At 41.7% G+C, this 23,322-nt stretch overlaps 1 protein-coding gene across 1 annotated transcript in view; it reads right to left on the reverse strand.

The window, feature by feature from the left end:
• zfpm2a (zinc finger protein, FOG family member 2a) overlaps positions 1-23,322 on the reverse strand; it is an 82,868-nt gene that overhangs the window by 25,826 nt on the left and 33,720 nt on the right. The window contains exon 5 of the mRNA XM_070834793.1: positions 16,392-16,503. Within this exon, the coding sequence (XP_070690894.1) occupies positions 16,392-16,503 (112 nt within the window). The remainder of the gene's footprint in view (positions 1-16,391; positions 16,504-23,322) is intronic.

Raw genomic sequence — 23,322 nt, forward strand, 5'->3', positions numbered from 1 at the left:
GTTTTGTTTCCCGTTTTAATGAACAGTTGGATTCTTTTATTTCTCTACAAGTGCTGGATTTGCCTTATCACCCCCCGTCCCTTTGAGGGTTGCCAATTGGTTTTATCCATGGATGTATCATTTCTTAGGCTTCCTCTTTTTTTCTCCACAAAGAGAAAGAACCACTCCGTCAACAAGCCTCTCCGGAGCCAGAGATTAAAAACCTCAACATCACCTACCTTCCAGCGCTACTCCCAACTGGTTTGTGTAAAACTCAATTAAACTTGTCCCCACTGAATTTCACATTACAGTACATTAAAAGGAAGTTCTTCAAGCGTGATGACAAAGCTCAAACCTAGCTTCAGAGCCGCTATTTAGGAGCTTTCCTAAACATTGTAGTCTTCGGGGGTTTTAGCCTCATGTCGACGCAAAAGGCGCTAAACACAAAGACAAAGGAAAGGTTTCTTTTGACTCCGGAGAAAAACAAACTTTATGATTTATTTATTTACAGCCATGCTGAAAGTCACGGTGTCTGCTTGATACACTGCATAAAAACATCAAGGTCTCAGTCTATCAATTAGCTCCTAACAAAAGGTGAAACGCTGCCTTTTGATGATTAAAGGTAAATACTTTCAAAAGTAACCAGGACATAATGATAGTTGTCAACCGTGTGACATTAGCCATCTTTGTAAGATACAGATGTTAATCTTTGGGGGGTTTGCAGATTTTTGATCTCAATTTCAGAGCCTCGGTGAGTCGATAACAAATTATTCCACCGCCTTCATACAATCTGTCTGAGTGAAAAGGGAGTGTTCAGTCAAGCATTGCGCTGACGCAAAGAAACATCGCAGGTCGATGTGTGTGTTAACTTCATTCACATGTGATAATGTGCTTTCAACTACACGATAGCGAACCTGAGAGTCAAGCGGGGGAGGGGGGGATCCTTAAGATGTCGTCTCTTTATGAAGAGCGTCTACTCTTTTGTAGTTTTGTGTTTTCCTACTGAGTGGGAGACAACAAGCGTGGCAGAAAATGTGGAGGGTTTCCTACAAAGCAGAATAGGAAGGAGAAAGGGAGGCTTGGCTTTGCTTCAGCCAGGTCGGCTTTACAAGAGGAGAATCTGGAGATACACTCCTCTTCCCCTCCCCTTCACTCTTTCTCTTGTTCTCCCCCGTATAGCCATCCCTCCCCACAGCCCAAGAATTTAAGGGCAGCTTTGAACCCTCTCAGTGTTCTTCGACATTGTAAAATGTGTGCGTGCTCGCCTCCCCATCAGCCACCCAAAGGTGTTTTTGTGCTGAGATTAGTGGATGAGGTGCAGTCTGTGTTTTGGGCCAAACATGCCCATCCTTTGACACGAGGGCGGACTCCGACTCTGACTGGGCTACAGACCAAGATCACTCCCTCTCGTCTCCTCTGCTTCCTCCTCAATCCTCTCCAACACATGACATGTGTCACTGCCACAGATCTGCACTGGAAGATATGACCAGTTGAAGGTCAGGGCAAATCCCCAAAGCAGAGAAGAGAGAGGAAAAAATCTCATAGACGACACCCCCCCCCCCCCTCATATTTTTTAACACTGATGGGCTATTTAAAAAGTTAATTTTTCTAAAATGCTTAGCATATTTCATGGTGCTACAGTGTGAACGCTATAATGTGAAATCTCCATTAGCCAAAGATGGGCGCTGCAGTAATGCAATGGATATGTCAATTTTCTTGTTCTGGAAAAAAGAATTTTTGTAGGGATTTAAAACCCATGTAATATTCATATTTTCTATTTCACAGCACAATAGCCAGTGAGGAGCTAAAGTGATTATACATAGCCAGAGTCAAACTCTAGGGCCGTTATCTATTATAGTTTAATAAATCAACAGAGGGAGAGCAGGGTGCACAAATATTCTGTAACCATATTTGAATCTCCTGAGCCAAATATGTTTGATGAGATAAAAATGGGATAAAAAATTATTTAAATAGGGGATTATTTTACATGGAATTCCATGGAAAGATGAATCATCGAGGATCTTCATGCATCAGCTTCATGCATCTGTAGTTTGAGGTCCCGAGCAACCAAACTTCAATTAATTCACCAATGACAAACTATTATTCCATCCAAATGCATTTCTGAGGCCAGGTGAAGTCAGACAGGAAGGAAAGGGGGGCACCGTGTAATTATTTGGCACTTACAATGTCCTACACTTCAGATTTGTGAGGATGGCGAGCAGAAAATCTGTTTACTATGGAGCCGAGTTCCTCACTCTCTTCTGTGTGGATGAAGCCTTTGAATAATTCATAGTTAGAGCCATAGGCATATGCAATGGAAAAAGTGTTGGAGAATATCACACCAAAGATGGCATCCTCCATTATGTGCACTGTGCCCGGCGTGCCCACAGACCTCACATAATCTAATTGGATAAAAGTCAGATGCTGAATATTGAGAAGCTACATAAGGCAGCAATATTCTTCGGAGTCTCTGAAATGTGCTAATTGACTCAAAAGCAGCTACAGAAAAGGATTGCATGGCTTATTGTCTTCATATATTTATCTCCAACACCTCATTACTTTTTCGTGCTGTTACAAGAAATAAGTGGAATAAATTTACTTACAACAACTTGTGTTCAAAAAGCATGACCTCTCCCAAATAGAACAAGAGGGGAAAAAAAACAAGTCTCAAATTAGAATGTCATTATTCTGATTTGGTCCAGTAAAGATGTTTTTGTTGTCATTTTACTTTTGTTGACAACTTGTCTCATCGGGATGTTGCTGACTGAAACACTATGACATGTGTTTTACATATCAAAACTGCCATGGCTTTCATTTAAAGAGACTTCATCGTCGCTGACAACATTTTTATTGACAGGTAAATCCCCTGAGATTAGACATGGTGGTCTAATTAGTGTCTTTCTCCACTGTCGTATTTACACACCCGAAAGCCCCTGAAAGGAAAGTGATCCAGACAAAGCCTACCAGTCGTGGAAGAAGTATTCAGGTCCTTCACTAAGTAAAAGTACTAATACCAGACTGTAGAAATACTCCTCTACAAATAAAAGTTCTGCTGCTGTTAGTTTTGTCCGACTAACAAACCTCAAAACGCTTCAGTTTGCTGTAATTTAAGACAAATACATGCTGAAAATTGTCACATTTGTGGAGCTGAAAACATGAAATGTTTCTCATTTTTGCATGAAAAATGCCCAGTTGCAGAATGCTGATTAATTTGTTCATTATTGACTAATCAACTAATTGATTAATCTACTGACTGTCTAAACATTTATATTTCTGTAAAAGATAACTAGGTTTTTAGTGCAACATATTTTTTTATTTTACGTTACCCTTTACTTAAGTAGAGTCATTGGGTAAATGTACTTAATTACATTCCACCACTGAAGCCAGCACTCTAAAGAGGAAGAGGGGACGGTGATGGATGTGTTGACCAACTAAATGTAGAAAGGAGTAGGTGGGTGAGCTTGTTTAATTCCTGACATGAAATATTACCTGCAGCACTCGACAGAGCAGACCTGCTTGGATGGCGGGAGAGATAGCATCCATCCTTTCAGTATAAGAAACAAACAAACAAACAAAAGCTACAAGACCCCTGACCCGACAAAGGAAGTACAACTGATAAGTTAGTACCAATTTCTCCCTCTTCTCCTCATTCTCTCTCTTTTCTTTGAATAGCATTTCTCTGCCTTTGGCCCCAGTTTCACCTTGCTACGCCTGTGCCCTTCTATTAAAGGTGGTAATGGCTGCCAACTTCCCTCAGGCCTTCTTTTTAATATTTGTCAGTCATGAAAGAAAGAGGGGGGGATAAGGAGATGATAAATCTTACTTTTGCCAGCTAAGGGCTTCTATCTCCCAAACAGAATAAAATCCAGTCCAAAACACTGCTGTGCGCATTAGGAAGCTGTGGGTTTAAGCCTTGTCCGCAATGATCAAACCAGGATTTATGAAGCATCATAACTCCCGACAACATCCAGCGGCTTATTAATTTTATATATTTCTGTCCATTCCCTGATATTCCCAGCCTTGACAGTCACTCAAGATAAGCCAAAAGCGTTCTGACAGGATGGAGTGTGTGTATATTTTTCACTGTTCTGCCGCTCCCCTCCAGTTGAATAGGTTTAGTAGAAACCTTGAGACTGCTGTGCTGTGATTTGTCTCTGGTTTTTGTCTTCACTTGCAACCTTCCCATTTGTAAGGGTCTTTAAATCAGCCTTGCACTCTGCTGAGCCATGAGAACAGGCCAGACAGAGACAGGGGGGGGGGGGGGGGGGAGAGTGGGGGGGTTTGTGCGTATGTATGTGTGCATGTATGTCTCTGTGTATGTTTATGCACAGAGAGGCAGAGACAGAAGGAGGGAGGGAGAAAAGGAGGTGATTGGCTCCACCAGAGTATCACACATGTGGTTGAATTTTAATCAAAACACTCACTAATCACCATTTACAGGCCGTCTATATAAAGGCCTGTTCTCCGATATGAGAGGGCAACATGCTGATAGGGTTTAATTTAACTAGAGTCTAGGTCGGAGGCTTGATTTAATGTGGCCCACAGGAAAACTGAGCAGGAAGGAGAGCGGGAGAGAGAGAGAGAGAGTGAAATGGTAGTTCTTTATGCAATGATCACATAAGTTCACATCAATAAAGCCCTAACCCATTACTAGAAACACTACATGAAAGAGGAGGGGCCCTCTGTGAGCAGTGACTGCTCCTCAGCATAACGACAGAACCGGCTCTAACTCTCCTGACGGCTGCTTCATTTTCTGACAAGCTACGCAGAAGCAATAAAGGATCCAGACAGGCTGTTTCATGATAACTCTTAACCTCTTGAACCCTGATTTCTTCATAATTTTGCTCCAAAGTAGCTTAAATTTGGGGAAACAAAATTCTGAACTGTATGGAAACATCTATATCTTGTTTCAACACTTCTTTGAAGTTATATAATGCTCCTTACTGAGTGAAATATCAAAATGTATCCCAGTGTTTTGGTGGATGCACCATGTATTACACTCAATAGAACTATTCGAAGTGTCTCAGCCACCCATTGTTGGCCAGATGTAGGTTAGCCATTTGCTCAAAGAAACACTTCAAATAGCAGAGAGAAATAATCAAATAGTAATGCACAATAACCTTCCCACAGTGTCTGACGTGTCTTTCCACCTGAGCAAACTTTTGCTTGACGCCAGAGCTCTTCTGGAGTGTCCTCTGGGCCACCTGATGCTGCTGCGCTATTGTACCCACTGCATCTTCTTCCACCTTCAGTCCTTTTCCAGCTGCCCGCACTCTGCCTGCCGGGCCAAGCTAACTAGCCACAGTGGCTATCACACCCAGCAGTGTCTGACTAAGACCCTAGCATGCACTAGCCAGCTACAGCCACAGTGACTGAAGCACACAGCGGTGAGGAGGCAGACAGGATGTAATCTCCGGGAGCTGTTGATACAGGGAAACATACAGGGTTTGGGTCAAAGGGATTAAAATGGTGGAGGTGCTGGTTGTAAGAAGGAGAGGGGCTGTGAAATAGTGGTGGGAGCAGCGGGTGAGCCACCCCATAAGAGAGAGGAGTGGGGAGATTACAGGGAAAATGGCGCAAGGGGGATTCCTGCGAGAAGAGGGGAAGAAGTGACTCCAAATGGCATCGGAACATAGCATTAGAAGCTACTATTCACAGTATGCAGGCTTAGTGAGCTCAGGGCATCAGGTGGGGTGGCCATGTTTTCTGTGGTGGTCAGGTGATGCTCAGTTCCTATAGGTGACAGGTGTAAGGAATCATGGATGTGGGCAGGGAAGAAGAAGCTGAAATCTTCACAGTCCCACTGGAAAACTTCTCCACTACTCAGTTACCCCTCTGTGACTGTGACTGTCTAAATATTGTCAATGCCAGAAAAAAAAAAAAATCAAATCTTAAACAAAGGAGGCCAACTCCGCTGGGTAATATCGAGCAAGGATGTCTGTCTGAGGTTTTAACTGAGCCCTTCATGCCTATGCAAACCTCACATGGTTTGGATAGAGTTCCATCAACAAAACATGTCAATCACCTCTCCGTGAAAAAAGGGATAGATACGAGACTGAAACCTATCTCGCACAGACCCAAATACTGTACTCACGGTTTCCATTTCACAGTCTGTGGGAGAGCGGGGTTCAAAAATCTTACATCAATTTTTTTTTCAACCCAGCTATCCAAGGGCTCAGATTCCAGTTACATTTCACATTGAATAGACTTGTGTTTCCAGCGGTCTAGCTCTCTTCTAGTATGCTGGCTAGTGGAGCGATGACAGATTGGTTTCCACTCACTGCACGGGGGAGCACAATGGAGTGGCTTTGACAGAGTTAAGAGAAACAGTGCATCAATGCCCCCCCCCCTCCATCTCTCTTTTTTTGTACCGCACACATGCACACTTCTCTCTTCCACTCTCTCTCCTTTTCCTTCTCTTTCTCGCTCTCTCTCTCTCTTCCCTGGGGCTTAGAGAATGGATGGCCCTGTCTGACCTGGACGACACTGATGTCTAGTCCTCCACACTACTGTACCTACAGCACGCCTGTCTGCTCTCTCGCCGCACTGTCCAGTCTCTCGCTGCTCTGTCCACTCTCTCTCTCTCTCTCTCTCTCTCTAACACACACACACAGTAAGCACACACAAGAAACAGGGACACCCATCTCTGTCACCCAGTGCTGACAGGCAGAGGTCAGCAGAGCTCAGGCACTGAAGCAACGTAGAGGAGGTAGGGTTTAATTCATAAGCAGCTAATAATACTGTCATGGTGAAGACAGACACAACCAACCTTAGAAATGTAAAAATAAGTCTGTTACTTTACCGTAACTGTAACTTTGCATTACTGAAATCGGAACGAGAGGGTCTCATACCTAGATGACTGTTTGTTATTCTGACAGAACCCACATGAGTTTTGTCTGATTTGGACCCCTATCAGCAGCCCAGTATCCCTCACAATTTCATCTGTATTCATCCATTATCCATTTCTAATATTCATTTCCACCGCAGGAAGTAGTGTTTCCTGTATGTAGTCAGGAGGGAAGTGATGGTGCAGAGGCTAGGATGGTGGGCATATAACTGAGTAGGACACAAGACTTTCATGTAGGAGACCAGTGTTTGTGTCAGACACAGACATGCAATTAACATTTGCCCTTTTGCAAACCCCAACCACCAACCCAAACCAAGTCTTTTCCTTGCCGAGCTGTAAGCACACCTTTCCGTCCAACTTTTTCTCCCCAAATACTGATTCCAACGCCTGAACTCAGGTTATCTGCCAATCCAATGTTCCCTTTTTCCGAAATTTAAAGTGACAACAGATACACTAAATTGTACCGTATGATGATACACACACATTGTAGAAAGCCAGAATTTTAAAAACATTGGACATATTCTCTGCTTTTTGCAGAATTATCCAATAGCGACACGACTGAATTGTAGCAGGTGATCATACCAAATAGTTAGGTTAGTTAGTAAGGTTTGGTAAAGTTTAGGAAACAAAAACTGCTCGGATGAGAGTAGAGAAAGACTGTGGTCATGGTTAAAACAAAGCTCCACTGTTGGTGGGGGACATGTTGGGAACCTCAGTCTGTAGATTAAGTGTAAAAACCTCATGCAGGTTTTTATTCAAAGGCACCTAAAGCAGGTCCTTTGGGGTCTTTGACTTTAAAATTTGCCATCCTGAACCAAACTTGATTGCTCAAAACTTACCTTGATTGCAGAATTTCCACATGATTCAAAGATGAAATATGTGATGCTTCTAGCTTATTCACAAGCTGACCACGTCTCAAATTTCCAAATTGCTACAACTGCACCTTTAGAGCTCATTGTTGAACCCACCTCATGCATTACCTGTGTCCTTACCCATGGCATTTGACTTTAAGAGGGGTAGAATAGCTAAGATCCCTTGACCAGATAGCATGATAAAACAACCGACAGATAAGGTACTAATGCTAGAGGTGGCTTGCAGTTGTGTTCCTCTGTGTGTTGCAATGAGAAAAGAAAAACTGTGATATCACACTGATACGGTGCTCTAAAGACTATGGGGTATGTGTTTTTTTTCATGCAGGTGGATGTACAATCAATAAAATGGATTAGCTGCAAAGGTATGTATAAAGGTTATCGCCAGGTTCTCCTGCATGAACACAGCGGCGACCCCACAAAACAATTTTGTAATGTGTCGAGCTATTTCTTCAGAGAAAATCTGATTATGTTTTGCCCAACCTAAAAATTGATTTGCAGGGGTGTACATTATCAAAGGAGAAATGGGTCCCGTTCCACCAGACTCCATAAGGCTTGAATGGAATTGTTCTAACTGTATTCTCTAAGCCACCGGTATCAACTTAACAGGCAGTGTCGTATTTTTTTTCTTTCAAGGCTGCATCAGTGTTTTTCTTCCACTGTCATGTTCTTTTTTTCCTTCACTGTGGGCTTTTTTTTGTCATGGTATGATCATCTTCTCTCTCCCTCAGTGTATCAGAGTTTCACCTAGACTCAGTTTCACTTGTTTAGTTCCACTCGCTGCAGTCCTGTGTCAACCCTCAGAGAGACTTTAACCGTGTGGTTTTCCATCACGCTGACTGACGATCTAAACACCCCTCCACCCCAGTGATTCCTCTATCTCTCTCCCTCCATCTCTCTTGCTCACTCTCTCTGACACACACACACACACACACACACTTGCACACACATGCACACACTGTGACCCCCCTCAAGCCTGATAAAAAAGGCAGCACCCCCCCTCCAAAAAAAGCTGTGTGGATGTGCAGAAAGGCCCCTCTCTCCAGCTCTCAGCTTTTGTCTCTGATTATCCCTGCACACACACACACACTCACATACCCTTCCACGACCCCCTACATCCTCTCCCACACACACACACACACACACACACTCCTTCTCAACCTGCTCCTGGATCTTGTGTGCATGTGTGTTGGGGTGGGGGGGTGGTGGGGGTGACTCTGACCAATGGCATCCAACAGCAGGGCTTTATCCTGAAGCACACTGACAATGCTTTTCACACCTACTTACCACAGCAGAGATGGGGGCGGTGGGCTGCATCATACCCTGGCCTAAAAGCAGGCTAAGGGCTTTTAGAAGACACACACAGAACGGACTCTTTAATTACTGACTCAAGATCCCGCAGTAGATTAAAAAACCTTGCAGAAGCTTATTTTCATATCCGCAGAATTTTTCAATGAATATAAAAATGGTCATTGATTATGCCGTTAAGGGAGGGAAGTTAAGAAGGAAATATAAAGTACATATAATCACATTAACTTGCAGTGATTAATGTAATAAAATGTGATCTTTTTCCCCATCTGTATTGAACACATTCAGTACTGAGGAGACATGCTCCAAATATTAAGAAGCAGCTCCTCAAAATCCACTTAACCAGTTCTGTGTTCAAAGACATCTGCGAAAGCATTGCAGATAACTCATATAACATTCTTATACTGTGCAGACAGATAGAGTGCACATGCATGGATGAAAAAGTGGAAAAAAAAAATTAAAAGCAGTGACTCATAGCTGGTTTTGATGCCTGTGTACTTGCAGTATTTTGAGCACAACTGACTGTATGTGTGTCTTCACTCCCAGACACATAATCAGCCTTCCTGCATGATCAATACCAAGGCATTTCTCATCATTGATTATACAATTATAGAGAAGTTAAACCTGTGACACACTCTCATGTAGAAGCATTAACCAAGACTGAGAGGAGGGAAGAGGGAAGAAGCTTCCTCTTCACTCAGTGTTTTTTTTCGTCGTCTTTTTTTTAAACGCGGTGCTTAAAGCGAGCTCAGTGTAGCCCAGGTACTTCACTCAGATGATTATAATGCCACGAGGGTGCAATACATCACTCTTATTAGCCACACTGGAGCACAATGGTATCATAATTAATGGTCGCAGCAGGATTGAACGCTGCCCTGACATGGAAAAGTGGGCCTACTTAAGCTCTACAAGGCATTTAAATATGCAGAGTGAATGGCACAACCCAAACCCTCCTGCTCTAAGGACAGCCCACGCTCATTAGCCTGACACCTTCCGTGGCATTGATACAAGGACGACCGGCTATACTCACACACACACACACAACACAAATCACAAGCACATACTCAAAAATGTGCATGCAGACCACAGCCACAAAAATTAAAGTTGCATGGTGATATATGAAAAGAGCAATCTTTTCCCTCATCAGTGCCCATCACTTCTTTAGCATTTTCTCCCTGTATTGTTGTTTTTGTCTTAAGGCTTAGTCTAAGCTGAATGCAGATGGACATATATGTGTCAGGAGCCATTATGCAAATGTTCAGTAATGGCGTTTGGTCTGTGTGTGTGTGTTTGCAGTGAATGTGGGTGCTGTGGCAGAGTGTGGTGTCTGGTGCCTGTGCTATACTGTCTAGCACAGGGAAACTGCCTGCACGGCGGGAGAACAATGCACATAAAAGGCTGTCGGAGGAAGCGTCTGGAGCTGACGTCTTTCACATGGCTCTGAATGGAGCAGCAGCAAAATGTGTGTTTGTGTTTGTGTGTGTGTGTGTGTGTGTGTGTGCATGTAGTTTATATGCTTGTGAGTGAGACCGAAAGAAAAAAAAAAACAGAGAGAAAACGCCCTCCTGAATTTGTTTGTAGACCGAGACAGGAGAAAATAATAAGAGTGTGTTTTCCTGCCTTAGTCATGCGTACTGAAATGTGTGTGATTGTATGTGCATGAATGCCTTTGCTCCTAAATACATGTGTGGGATGGTTAAGTCCTCTAAGATCACCGTATGATTTGGATTTTGCTGTCCTTAGCCCACCACACACACTCCTCCTCTTCCGTTCCCCCCCATAAAGCCAGCTTTACAACTTCTCCTCAATTGCTAATGTGGAAGATTCAGCTACAAAACACACTACTCAACAGCTGCCAAATGCCTAAACCAGCCACTCCTCTCCACCCGGCTCACTCCATCCTGACCGTACCGAGTTATCGCGTGGCTCAGTGCAATCAATTATTGTTGCAGTGGAATCATTAATAATTTCCTAATGAAAACGATTCTGTTGATCTGTTGTCTTTTAATTAAACATAATTAGTCGGCTGCTCGGAGCTGTGGTGGGGACTCCTTTAGGGTACAATTTTGTTTTAATACACTGATAATGAAATTTTTACATTGTGTCAGTTGTTTAGTTATTATTCAGTCACACTATTTCGCTATGTTCCCAGATAACAGATAATAACCCTCGCACCTCCTATTCGCCGCAGTCATTTTAAAAGAGGAGGGCTGAAATGAACAATTACATTTTGAACTGTAAGAGTCCTCTCCTCTCAATGTTCAATGCTGGATGCTGCCAGAGAACAGTGCAGAAATTACGCTTTCATCTCTGGTATATAAAAAAAAGAAAACCTCAAAATGTCTTTGCAAGTGCATTGCAAGGCTGGTTTTATTTTTCAAAAAAAGAGTCAAGTAGATAATACATCTGTCCAGCCAGGTCATGCTAGTTCATCTTATGCCTTAGAGGTCTACAGCTATGGAATAGTGGAAAGAGCAAATGAAGGCATAAAAAAGGATCTGATTGTGAGGACATAGAGAATATGAAATAATACAAAGACACAGCGAGTTGGCTAATTCGGCACTGTCCGGGCTTATGTAAAACGGCCTAGTTACATTGGTCAATTTCTGCACGAACAATGGGCTAAGTTGCTCTGGAGACTTATTGGACATGCTGTATCTGAATGTGGTCTGGCTTAAGAGGCTTACAGTTGAAAAGTTTAGGTGACCTCTGAATAATGCCACATAATGTGGTCACATTGAGCATGTATAGTTTCAATGGACTCAGATATCAGGTAACAATGGGGTAAGCACAATGAAGGCTCTCACTGAGAATAAATGAAGTCATATATTGTACTTCAGACCTAAAAATGACACTGTAACTGTACCGTCTTTAACCGTACACTCAGATCTGACTGTGCTTGATTTTAGTAAGTGTACACTGCCTTTACCTAATGGTCGAATACTGCTGGAATTAAAAATTTCATCTGCAGATATGTTAAAACACAACTGATATAGAGTATAAAGTGTTAAAATCAAATTTGTAAATGCACAGATTTTACAGTATAACGTTGGTGGTAATTTAGATTTTTGCTATTGAACAAATCCCATAAAAAAAAAAGAATAAAAGATCCAAACTATCAATGAACAGAACAAATGAACTGCGTGCGTAGCTAAAGTTGGATGTATCTTATTCTTCTGTGCCATAGAGCTCCATTGTTGTCAAACACCATTAAAAATATAATTCAGCCACGTCATTACAGCGGGTTGCGTTGCATGTGGGTGGCATGTTCCTTTATTTTTCAGTCCCACATACACCATCTTAATGCCGTAAATACTGAATGCGTATTAATCCGCTGCTGAAAATAGTCCCTAACAAATGCACAGTTGAGTAAGATTTGCTGAAAACTACACCACCAGGCTGCTTTAAGAAATTATTTAGCCTGATTCAGAAATGAAACAATGCACTTATGCTCCGTTTTTAAAGATTTATATTTTAGTAGGAACAAATGGGCTCGAGTGCCACAGACAGGACAGGGACGTCACAAAGTTTCACGGAGCAGATGGTCATGTTTTTTAGATAGGATTTGTTTACAATGAGAAAAATTAAGAATAACACCAGACTTTTACTTTAAAACGCTGTTTGACTACAGTGAATGCATCACAGTTAGGCTTGGTCACATTTGATCTCCCAACAGTTTCTAAAATTCTTCCAGTCAGGAAGGTTTGCAGCATTTGAACAGAGCCTTTATTTGTAACATATTCAACTGGGAGATGTAAGAAGAAAAATTGAAATAGAGCTGGATATCTTTTCCCTGTTAAATCTCTCCTACCTTCCAGCTGTATTGTTTATCAATCTGTTGTTTATCTGTAGAGAAAATTCTCCACTGGTTTCTATCAGTCTCTCTCTCTGGGTCCCTGTCTGTCACTCCCTCTCTCTCTCTCCCTCCCTCTCTCTCTCTCACTCTCTCTCCTTGGTCTCCAGTGTTACTGTAACATATAATTACTCTGCAGACTTGCTGCCTGTTTCTATAACTTCAGCGGTTCAAAGAAACTGTCGGAGTGTGGAGGAGAGCATTGTGGGAGTTCCAGGTGGATTTCTCGATAATGAGTTAGCGCAGTAGTAGAGTTGAGAGTTTTAGTAATGGCTGGCTGCTAAGGCTCTTCCTGGGAGTTTAATGTAAAACAAACAGGGCCGTGCTGACAGCCTGGGAAAAACAGATATTGCGTTTTTCTACTTCTACTTCAGGGCTCTTCCTACCCCTCATTTTAAGAACACAAATTCAAAGAAGAATTTATATTCATCGAATGGCTCTATGAATCCTAATTTGAGACATTTAAAAGCCTGAAATATCACCCATGGTCTTTGACTTCTAATTTCTTTAAATGAATAAAACGCTCCTGTCTTTCTGTTCATCTGAATAAAATGATACAGACACGAAAGCAGAGTACAAATTGTAAGGGGAGATATAGTTTTGCTGGCAACAGGAATTGTAGGATTCTAAAAATAAGGAACAAACTCCATATTTGACACTATAGGGTTAGCTTGTCTTAGTGCTGATGACCACAGGCAGCCCGTGGGGGACCTGACTATACCACCTTGCTGCTTGTTACAAACTCCAGTGCATGTATTATACATAACACACTGCTGGAATACAACTCTCAGAGGAATCATTTTGCTGAATCTTGTCTTCTCTCCCTCTCCACATATTTCCCCGACTTCCTGAATGACAAGTTTCGGGGAGAGAGGATGTGCAGTCGTACAAAATGTATTGCAGAAATCATAGGACAGAACACCCAACAGTAAGCTACAGCCACTCAAACCAATCACCAGTCCTTACTTAGAGATACTCCCCCATAGATTCACACTGGCAAGCATCCAGAGTGAACTGCTACTATCTTTGCAGGCAGCCATAAAGAAAGCCGAGACCACTGAAACGTGAGCCAAAGCATATTTTGCAAGCATACTGTGTATTGAGATATTCACTGTTTTCCATAAGTAACGCATCTCAGGGAGCAATGAAGCAGCCTACAGAGGAGAAATAGCAGAGGGGTGAAGATATAAACAATCTTGGCCTCAGCTTTAAGAGGTGGGAATAAAGTTCCTGTTGAAGCTTTTCCCCTTTGGTCAATCCACGCTAGTGTCGACATGATAAACACAATTCCAGTGTGCTTCAAAACTGAAGAAAAAAGGCCAAATTCAAAATTGAATTTGACAAAGATTTGATATTTTCAGCATGCTGACATTCAATTTCAATGTCACCTCCAGAGGGTGCCCACACATGCAGATTGGAATATTTAAAAGAGGGCGAAGAAGAAGAATGAGCGGCAGAAATCGAGTCACAGTCTAGACGCAAGTGTCAAACGGCTGAACAGCATCAAACACTTCACCACTTTTTCAACTTACTCTCAGTCCACCCAAAAAAAAAAGTGGCCAGGAGCAAAAATGTGGAACAATTTTGGAAAGAGAGCCGAGTAAAACGGACACCCAACCAATTTATCCAAAGCTTTGTGGCAAAGTTGCTACAAAGCTGTTGGAGTCAAGTATGGAATTACACAGCCTGGATTTTTGGTACCTCGTGGTATCACACTAGTATCGAATTTTTTTATATTTATTCTAGCATTGAGTTAAAAGTGAAAAGTTTTCCTGATGTGAAAACTCTTTGTGACATCATTATCTTAATTAACAATCCCTCTGAAAAAAAAACCCCAAATACTCCCATAACATGCTGAAGCTATATAAAATAAACAGAATGAAATTGTGTTTGATGTATTTTTCAGCTTAGTGACGGCTCAGACACAGCGACTATGAGGTGACAAGAGATATTTAACTTCTACGCCAAGATTTAAATTAATTCTTTGTATTCAGCATTCTTTCTATTATCATTTATCATCAGTTGGCAAGCGTGTGAAGATTCTTGTGGCGGATTTACTGTAATGAACTTATAGAGTACAACACAGAACAACTCTCACAAGGGGACGTCTGGAGATGTTATTGTATTTAATTTAATAAGGTCAAACTGAAAGTGGCAAACAAAGGAACTGTCAGCAACAAACAGCTGAGGTGATGGAGCTGCATGTGGTGTGTGTGATGCTATCTCGAGGATACATGTATGAAGAGAGGCAGGGGAAATTCTCCAGACCTAACAAAAAAGTGAGAAATCCTGTTATTGCCCCTTTTTTTTTTTTGTTTCATACAGTCAGTCTCCGAGCAAAAAGATTAGAAGATTTTAAAGAAGTGCATAATCTTCTTTAACAGCTTATCAAAACTTTAATGATTTGGTGATAAAGAGCACAAAGTTAAGTAGCCGGTTAAGAGGATAACTCCCCAGTGCAGTCTAGTGATTAGTAGATGAGAATTGGGAGACTGAAAATCCGGGTTGCAAATCCCACTCCTGCCACTTATTCACTTTGAGGGAGAAGAAGCTCCATTTCAGCTTTGGGGGTATTGTCACGGGGTAATCATTTTTGAAAAGTGATAAATGGAGCCCCTTTCCTTCACCCTTTGGAATCCAAAACACATCTTTATTTGCGTATTTATTTTGCTGTGTCTCTCTGGTTAACACCCGTCAAGACCCAATTATAGCTGCAGAAGCCTTGTGCTTTCATGAGAAGTGAAGCTACAAAACTGTAGTGTCAGGGCTGTATACAGCTGAAGCATCTTCTCATGCAATTTGCAACAAACCAGACTCTCTCCAGATCCATGTTGGGCTGTTTTAATGAGGGTTTGCTGGACACAATGCAGCAGATTGAGGAGTTTATCTTTATGACAGTGGGTCATTTGGGTTTTTGTGCTTTTAGGGTCAAGGCTGAATAAACAACATGGATTTTCTGACAGATATGGTGTGTTTCTTTCTACATATTTACATAAATCCATTTCTGCTGCAGCTTCTGTGAACATGTCTGATTTATTAAAGATATACAGCTAAAGCTTTGCTGAATTAGTGCGCGAACAAATGAAGCAAAATGGCAAAGCCATCTCCACTTGCTCGCTATCTGCACTGTGATAGGAATTCAGGGGAAAAAAAGGGGGCATTAATTACCTTGTGAAATCTAAAGACCATTAACTTTGTGTGTCAAGTGATGTTTCTCGATTCCTAATCAGAGTTTTAGTGATATAAATTACTCTTTGGAGTAAAACAGATATGGTGCGGGAGTGTGTGCATGGATGTCTTTTTGCATGTCCTTGTAGCTGTGTACATACAATTACTTGTGTGTGTTTGTGACTTTGAGAAACAAGGAGTGCAAGAAAAAGAAGAGGAAAAAGTAGAAGAAAGACAGAGAGACAAACAGAGAGGAAGACAGGCAGGAGTGGAGTGGATGGAGGATTGTCAGTGTCTTTGCGGAGGTGCTGTGGTGTGGTGTGTTGCGCTGTGGAGAGATAACAGGATGCCGGCGCTGCTTGCTTACCTTTGCTGTACACCACACAGTTGTTTTTGTTGTCTTCTGCTCCCTGCCAAGTCACATCCAGCAGCCACCTGGGGCCGGCGCTCAGCACCACTGGGACCGTGCTCTTCGTCTTCTGGACGGGGACAGATAACAAACACTAATCATTTGCTTATTTTGGTGATTAAAGAAACATTAATAACCACTGAGTTACGCTCTTCTGCTGCTCTGAATGGCCATAAACAGGCAATTTCAGGAACTATACAGCATGCAACTCAAGTCCACCCCAATCCATTTTTTTACATTGCTTGAATGAGGGCAGGTTTTGTGTGTGTGTGTGTGTGTGTGTGTGCGTGCGTGCGTGCGTGTGTGTGTGGTGGCCTACAGACAAAGGCTGTACAGTAGTTGGAGTGGTGACAAATGGGTGCAAGAGCCCGTATTGTATCGAAAAGAAAGAATAATCATCCAGATTTGAACCCAATGATTCAGCATCAGATCTCTTAGATTAAGAAGCACATCTAAGGTGTCCGGGAATTATGAAAAGGAAAGAAAGAAAAAGGCTGGTGACTTTCAGAGAGAAGGAAGCGAGTGTTCAGCAGTGAACTTTGGGCACATTGTGCCTCGCTATCGCCAGGATCTCACTATTTCCTGAAACAAGCAGGGAAGAATTTAAAGAATCAGTATCCATTTCAAAGGGCGATTGAGGTTAGAGTTTTTATAATATGCCGGAAAATTATTCTGAATGTGTAAGGTCATTTTTCTTCTTGGTCAGAGGTCAAACGTGGAGTTTTATTTCTCAGAAAGAAAAAAATAAAACAGGGAGATAGAGTGCAACATCCACCATAATAGATTCACATGGCGCAGTGTCACCAGATTTGCTTGCTCTATTTATCCTCATATGATTTTCTATTCTGTTTTATTTTATTTTGGTGTTCTTTTTCTTTTGCTTCTTGTAAAATATGTGTTGGTGTTGTGTGTGTGTGTGTGTGTGTGTGTGTGTGTGTGTGTGTGTGTGTGTGTGTGTGTGTGTGTGTCTGGGGGGTGGTAGCAACATCTCAGGCAGCAGGGTACAGTAGCCTATTACTCAAAGGCAAAATGTCAGTATTTCAAGGCCATTACTTTTGAACCCCGGGGCCCTCCTTCATTAGGATGTTACAGAAATAGTTTAGCTAAGAGAAAATGGGTTGGGGTGCAATCTCGACACTTCATTTCTTTTTCCATCTGAGGCAGGCAGCGACAGGACACTGTCCATCTGCCTAATGCAACAGAAAAATACTAGTCCTCTCGTGCTTTTCACTTATTTCTCCCCCGCAAAAGGCAACAACCTTCAAGGATAAATGCAAATGTCACTTGAGCATGTTAAAGGTCTGAATTGGCACAGATATGCACAAGAGATGAGCACTGTGCTCCGGCAGTGCGCCTGCATGCCCCCTCCTCCTCTTCCTCCTCCTCCTCCTCCACCCGCCCATTTCTCTTTCCATGAACTCTATCTCGTCTGAGGCTGGAGGACAAACTGATTTTTTAGAGAGCATTATTTACAAATAGCAAATATATCTCAGTGAAATGATAGCAATCTGTTTGGATTTTGTCTGCAAATTAAGAAAACAAATACACTAAATAAAAACAGATTTCTAAATAATCCCTATGTGTGTGTATGTGTACGTATATATATTTATATATATATATATATGCACATATATCTGCACATTGGCAAACTACACTGCCAAAGTGATCAAACACAGAGTAAATTGTGTCTGTTGATATTCTTATTCCTTCTGCTGGCATCTTCTTATCCCGTCCTGGCAGCAGATGAGACAGAGAGGACCTCTGTAATTTAAGTCATCCTCGATTTCACATTTCAAATTAGCCTCACAATAAAGTCTTCTATCTGGCTAACCTGAAAATCTCACACCCCTGTCAAAGGAGCAGAGCAGACCGGCCGATTGTTGCTAGGACGACTATCTGAAATGGGAATCAGATTAACCCTTCCTTAGATCTCCAGACTGGAGCCATCTCTTATTCAGCAGCGTGAGGCCTCTCTGCCGTCCCTCTGAGCCTCTGGGAATTCATGATATTCCAGCTGCTCTTAATGTAGCCAGTAGGGAGAAAATGCCATATTAACAATCTTCCCACTGTTAGAGAGCATGAGAACTGCATTAGAAGTCATTGCAGTAAAAACTATTGTTTCTTTAGTTATTGCTAAGATGAAAACTTTTAAAATTGTAACTATGATTATTATGCATTATTTTGATTTCATCGTCCATTACTGCTATTTTCTATGCTTCCTTTTTGTTGGAAACAGAACAGCAACAGCTCACCACAGTTTCTCTGTGCAGATTTACATAATGCATTGATCGTGACAATAGTGGCCTATGTGCTTTGTAAGCATGCTGCATGTACCAGCCGTCACAAAGACAAAGAAATGCAGAAGAGCAACTGCACACAACATATTTAGGATTAAGACACAGTGGCGTCACTGCAGGAGGGAGCGTTTCCAAATGCAAATGAAAAACATTTGTACAACCGGATCAGCTGGCCTAAGTGGCCGAGGCCAGAAGAAATGCAGACTGACAGCCAGAACATTCTGATTTCCCTGGAGCGAGGGGGTATATGATGAACTGGTTTTATAAAAACAAACTCCTCTTTTACCTACACAACCAGGGGATGTGACGTATGGAAGCTCTTTCCTGTCCAAAACAGAAAACTGAGGGGAGTTTGTAACATGTGCTGACCCCTATTGGATGGTTAAATATTTCACTTGCTTAAAATCTGTGAATATGCACATACAAGTGGCTAATCTTACCTAAGCCTTTATTTTAATTTCATCTTCATGACGTAAAAAACGTAATATATATTATTGTTTTAGTATCACATATTAATTGCAGGTGTTTGAAATAGAAATAAAAAAAAGGAATCAAAAAATAAGTGAATATCTGTTTCATTTATAGAGATATGGTGTTTAATATCAGTTTACAGACTATCATTTCTGTCAGACCCTGTAAAAAAACCCTCTGGCCTTCCCGTCTATGTAGTGTGTTATGGTTTATCCACCCTCTGCCTTCACTCCAGTGGTTTCAATACTCTCCCGGTATTTTTTTTTCTCTCTCTGAGCTCTGTTACCGTTCCTCGTGTAAGAGATACAGTGACCAAAACAGTGTAGTCAGCGAGGAAGTGATTACAAACTGATGCTCCAAATTCGCTATAAAATGAAAATCAATATTTCCACAAGTTGCTGCAACATAAAAGATAACCTTCATTGATTTTTCTAGACTTAGGCCTCTGTGATAAAATCTAATATAAATTTTCAGCCACACGGATTTGGATCAGAGCGGAGTAGGGGCTGAACGATAAGTTCCGTGCACATCTCTCAGAGTTGGATTTTTTTCCCTCCCCTTTCCCTCTTCCAAGGCAGGGCTGTACTATTTATAATTGGCCCTGTGTGAGCAAAAGCTTCTATCAGGAATCTGTTCTAATTTTTATTACTGAGAAGCTAAAGCCTGTTCCAGATAATTTGGAAATTTCAGGGGAATTGTGATAGAGCTGATGGCACAGCCGGACTGACTCCAGAAAGGAGCTAACCTGTAATAGCCTCTGTGGCTGCGCTGATTAAATGTTGCCATAGATGAAAGACCTGCCATCACCGCAATAAATTAACCAATCACACAAATCCCAAGTCGCTACTAATCCCTCCTTGATACCATGATCCTCTGATCAGCTGAAGGAGGTGAAGAAGAAAGTGGCTTGTGACACTCAGCCTTCTTCTAACTCCCTGCTTCCCTGTGTAAACAACAAGCTAATGATATCACCGCTGACCATTTCACCACCACTGGCTACTCTTAACCCGCTTCATGGTCAGGGCAGGTGAAATCGATACAAACCTTGGTGGGAATGATTATTTTCCTCATCGCTTTTTTTTTTTTTCCTCCACCAAGGTCACTGACTGGCACTGTATCCGTCTTGATCCCACAGCTGCAGGATTTAGACAACTGAGAGATCAAAACCAATCCTTCTGAATATCTCAAGACATTCATTGGCTTTATACATCCCGCTTTCAACACCCACTCAGTATGAAGTAGTGCCATTTTAAAACAAAAACACCAGTCGAAATATTACAGTCAAATAATGGTCTTAATATCTTTTGAATATTTCATGTTTTTCCCTTTTTCACCAATATAGCACTGCTTTCCACAATTACTTTTTTTTCCACTCGAATCTGTTGATAAATACATTTGAGTTCAACTCATTTCAATATATTTGACCCGGTGTTAGCACAATGTGCCAAAAATTTTTAAGTACAGTGTCTTTTTTAGATGATACTAGCAGTGTAAATATAACAAAAAAAGCTTATGTATGGGTTATGTCAAGTTTATATGTTCTCTGTTTCTAACATGGGAATGAGGATAAAGGATTTGTACCTGTTTTACCAGTCAGTTTACAGCAGACAGCACACTCACACCTTGATAACGTCCTTTGCAATTAGTTGTTCACTGCGATGAAACAAATTGCATGTGGTCAACTGGAAATTTCATTAAGGGAGATTTTCCTCTAGCCCTCGTTATCGCTCTGCGTATTAATATTTTCTTAGCCTCAAGGATGGATGGGTTGCAAGGGTCTTTTTTTTGTTGAATAAAATGGCCAGAGCCAACCTCACAGTCTGTGTTCTCCCACCACTATCCATGCTGGGGAGAGCTGTGTATATTCTTAGTTAGGTGCTGCATATTTTTCACTGCACCCTGAAATAAGATTCTCGGTCAACATCCTACATAAAGTGTGAAATACCTTCATTTCTCAAGTCTGCCTTTGTGTCATTTCTCCTCTTCTAAATGGCCATGGTTACATCTGCTGAAATGAAAAGATACCTACATACTGCTTTCATTCCTTTTTCTCCCCCCTCTCTCCCTCTCTCTCTCTAAGGCTATAGCATCTGCTATTGGGAGACTAAATAACAGAAATATGCAGGAATTGCACACTAATTCCCTTTAGAGATAGATCTTGGCTGGTGCCCTGTCATAAATCAGAGAATTTCGATATGAAATGAGGCAAGCTGCTCTAATCATTTCTGCATTTCAAATTGGATCACTGGCTCAATCGCTTGGCTTTTAAACTGCTTGCCTAAGAGCAAATGTGAGGTGGGAGATAATTCAGCTGAAATCTCTGCCTGCTCTGTGCAGCAGTTAGTTTACTGCTTGAGTGCAAGAGAATGCTTTTTTCTTCCCTTAGCCCATCTTTCTCTTTTCAACTTTGTTAAATTGACTTTTCATTTTAAAATCGATTAAATTGAGAAAGTCACTGCTGTTCCCGGAATCTTTAAAGGGACACCCATCACTGTGCGCATGTGCCTTTATTTGGCTGCTGCTATCATGGCGGCGCTATGGGGAATAAATATTTTCTCATTTAAATCACCTTTTATCCTGCTGACTGGACTGTAAGCATCAAAGTTCATGTGCTGCATTAGCTATTACTTATTTCACTCCATTGAATCACAGTGGTTGTATTTATATTGACTATGGGTGGCATTGCATGATTACTGTATTTTCAGTTGCTTGTTAAATAACAGAGTGGTAATATGGCAGACTAGTGATTGGCGGTTCGGTGTGTTGAGCGATGCTTAATTATTAACACATCTAGAAATTATTTTGGTTGCTATTTTATTTATTTTTTAAACTGAATCAACTGCTCGCTAAATCAGGGAGGAGAAGAGAGAAGAATAGGGATTCAGAAGGAGGGGGTACTCTATCCATACTCCATTCTTCAAGACCTTCAGGCACATTGAGGTGCTCCAACTCTAAAGCCAAACAGTTTAGTGTAAGCTGTACCTGCCCTGAAGACAAGCAACCCCTTCCTCCACCCCTGCCCCCTTTCCTCTTATTTATTTCGCTATTCCTTTCCTTTCCTCTCCTTTTCATTCCTTATTCACTCCTCCTTTTTTTTCCTTTATTTTAATTTCCTTTGGATTCCTGTCCTGTCCTGTCCTGTCCCGTCCCCCTTGTACCTCCTATCTTCTCTCATCTCCCCTTTTCTTCACCAATACCACTCGACTGATTCAGGCAAAACCTCTCTATGAATCATCTTCCCTTCATTTCCTTCCTTTCCAGCCCTTCAGCGCCATACAACAATGTCCCCAACTTTCTTTGTAATGGAGAATGCTTAATTCGACTTCACAAGTAAATCATTGTGTACTGTCATAACTCTGTATAATGCGTATGTCCCGAGAACCATTTGAAGTTGTAAACAAGAGAAAGCTGAATTTGTAATGCATGTGCTCCAGGACTTTATCATGTCTTGGAGGTAGAGTTCACATATATACATACACATGTACTTCTTGTGTTTGGCTTTGGTCAGGGGACAGAACAGCCCTGTCGCTTCACTACTCACTGTTTGAATTACTCGAAATTTCCCATTTGAATTCAATTGGGAAGGACTTGTTTGATCTTTTGCATGTAAGTTAGGGCTGACTCCCCGAGCAGCGAGAAGCTGTATGAGAGAACATAATAGGGAACCCGGAGTCAGTAATGTTCACCTGTATGGATATTACCATGGCCCCTGGGGGTCAAGGTGGCAGGTGGCATATTCTCTGGACAGATCCACTCTTTCTCTGTTGGGAATAAACATGCGGATGGTGGATTTCTTCAAAGAGGAAGAAAGCGAACTCAAGAGTCAATCAGTCAATGGGGTCACAACAAATCCCTGCTCTCATAACCACACATGGAAGACTAGGATCAGTCAGAGGCAGTAAATAAAGACAAACAATAAAATAGTAGGCATGATGCTTGAATAAAGCCTCTGACTTTAGATAAACCTCTGTGCCCCCCTTTAGGTATTGGATTTTAATATTCTTTTGAACTCCCCTCTCTTCTCTGGTGGAGTTATAAATTTCATGACGCATTAGAATAGCATCTACTGTATGTGATTTTATATTTCAGGAGACTCTCTCAGTCTGTGCAGCCAATCTGCC

This window comes from Pempheris klunzingeri, chromosome 8 (assembly GCF_042242105.1).
Source record: "Pempheris klunzingeri isolate RE-2024b chromosome 8, fPemKlu1.hap1, whole genome shotgun sequence".
Lineage (NCBI taxonomy): Eukaryota > Metazoa > Chordata > Actinopteri > Acropomatiformes > Pempheridae > Pempheris > Pempheris klunzingeri.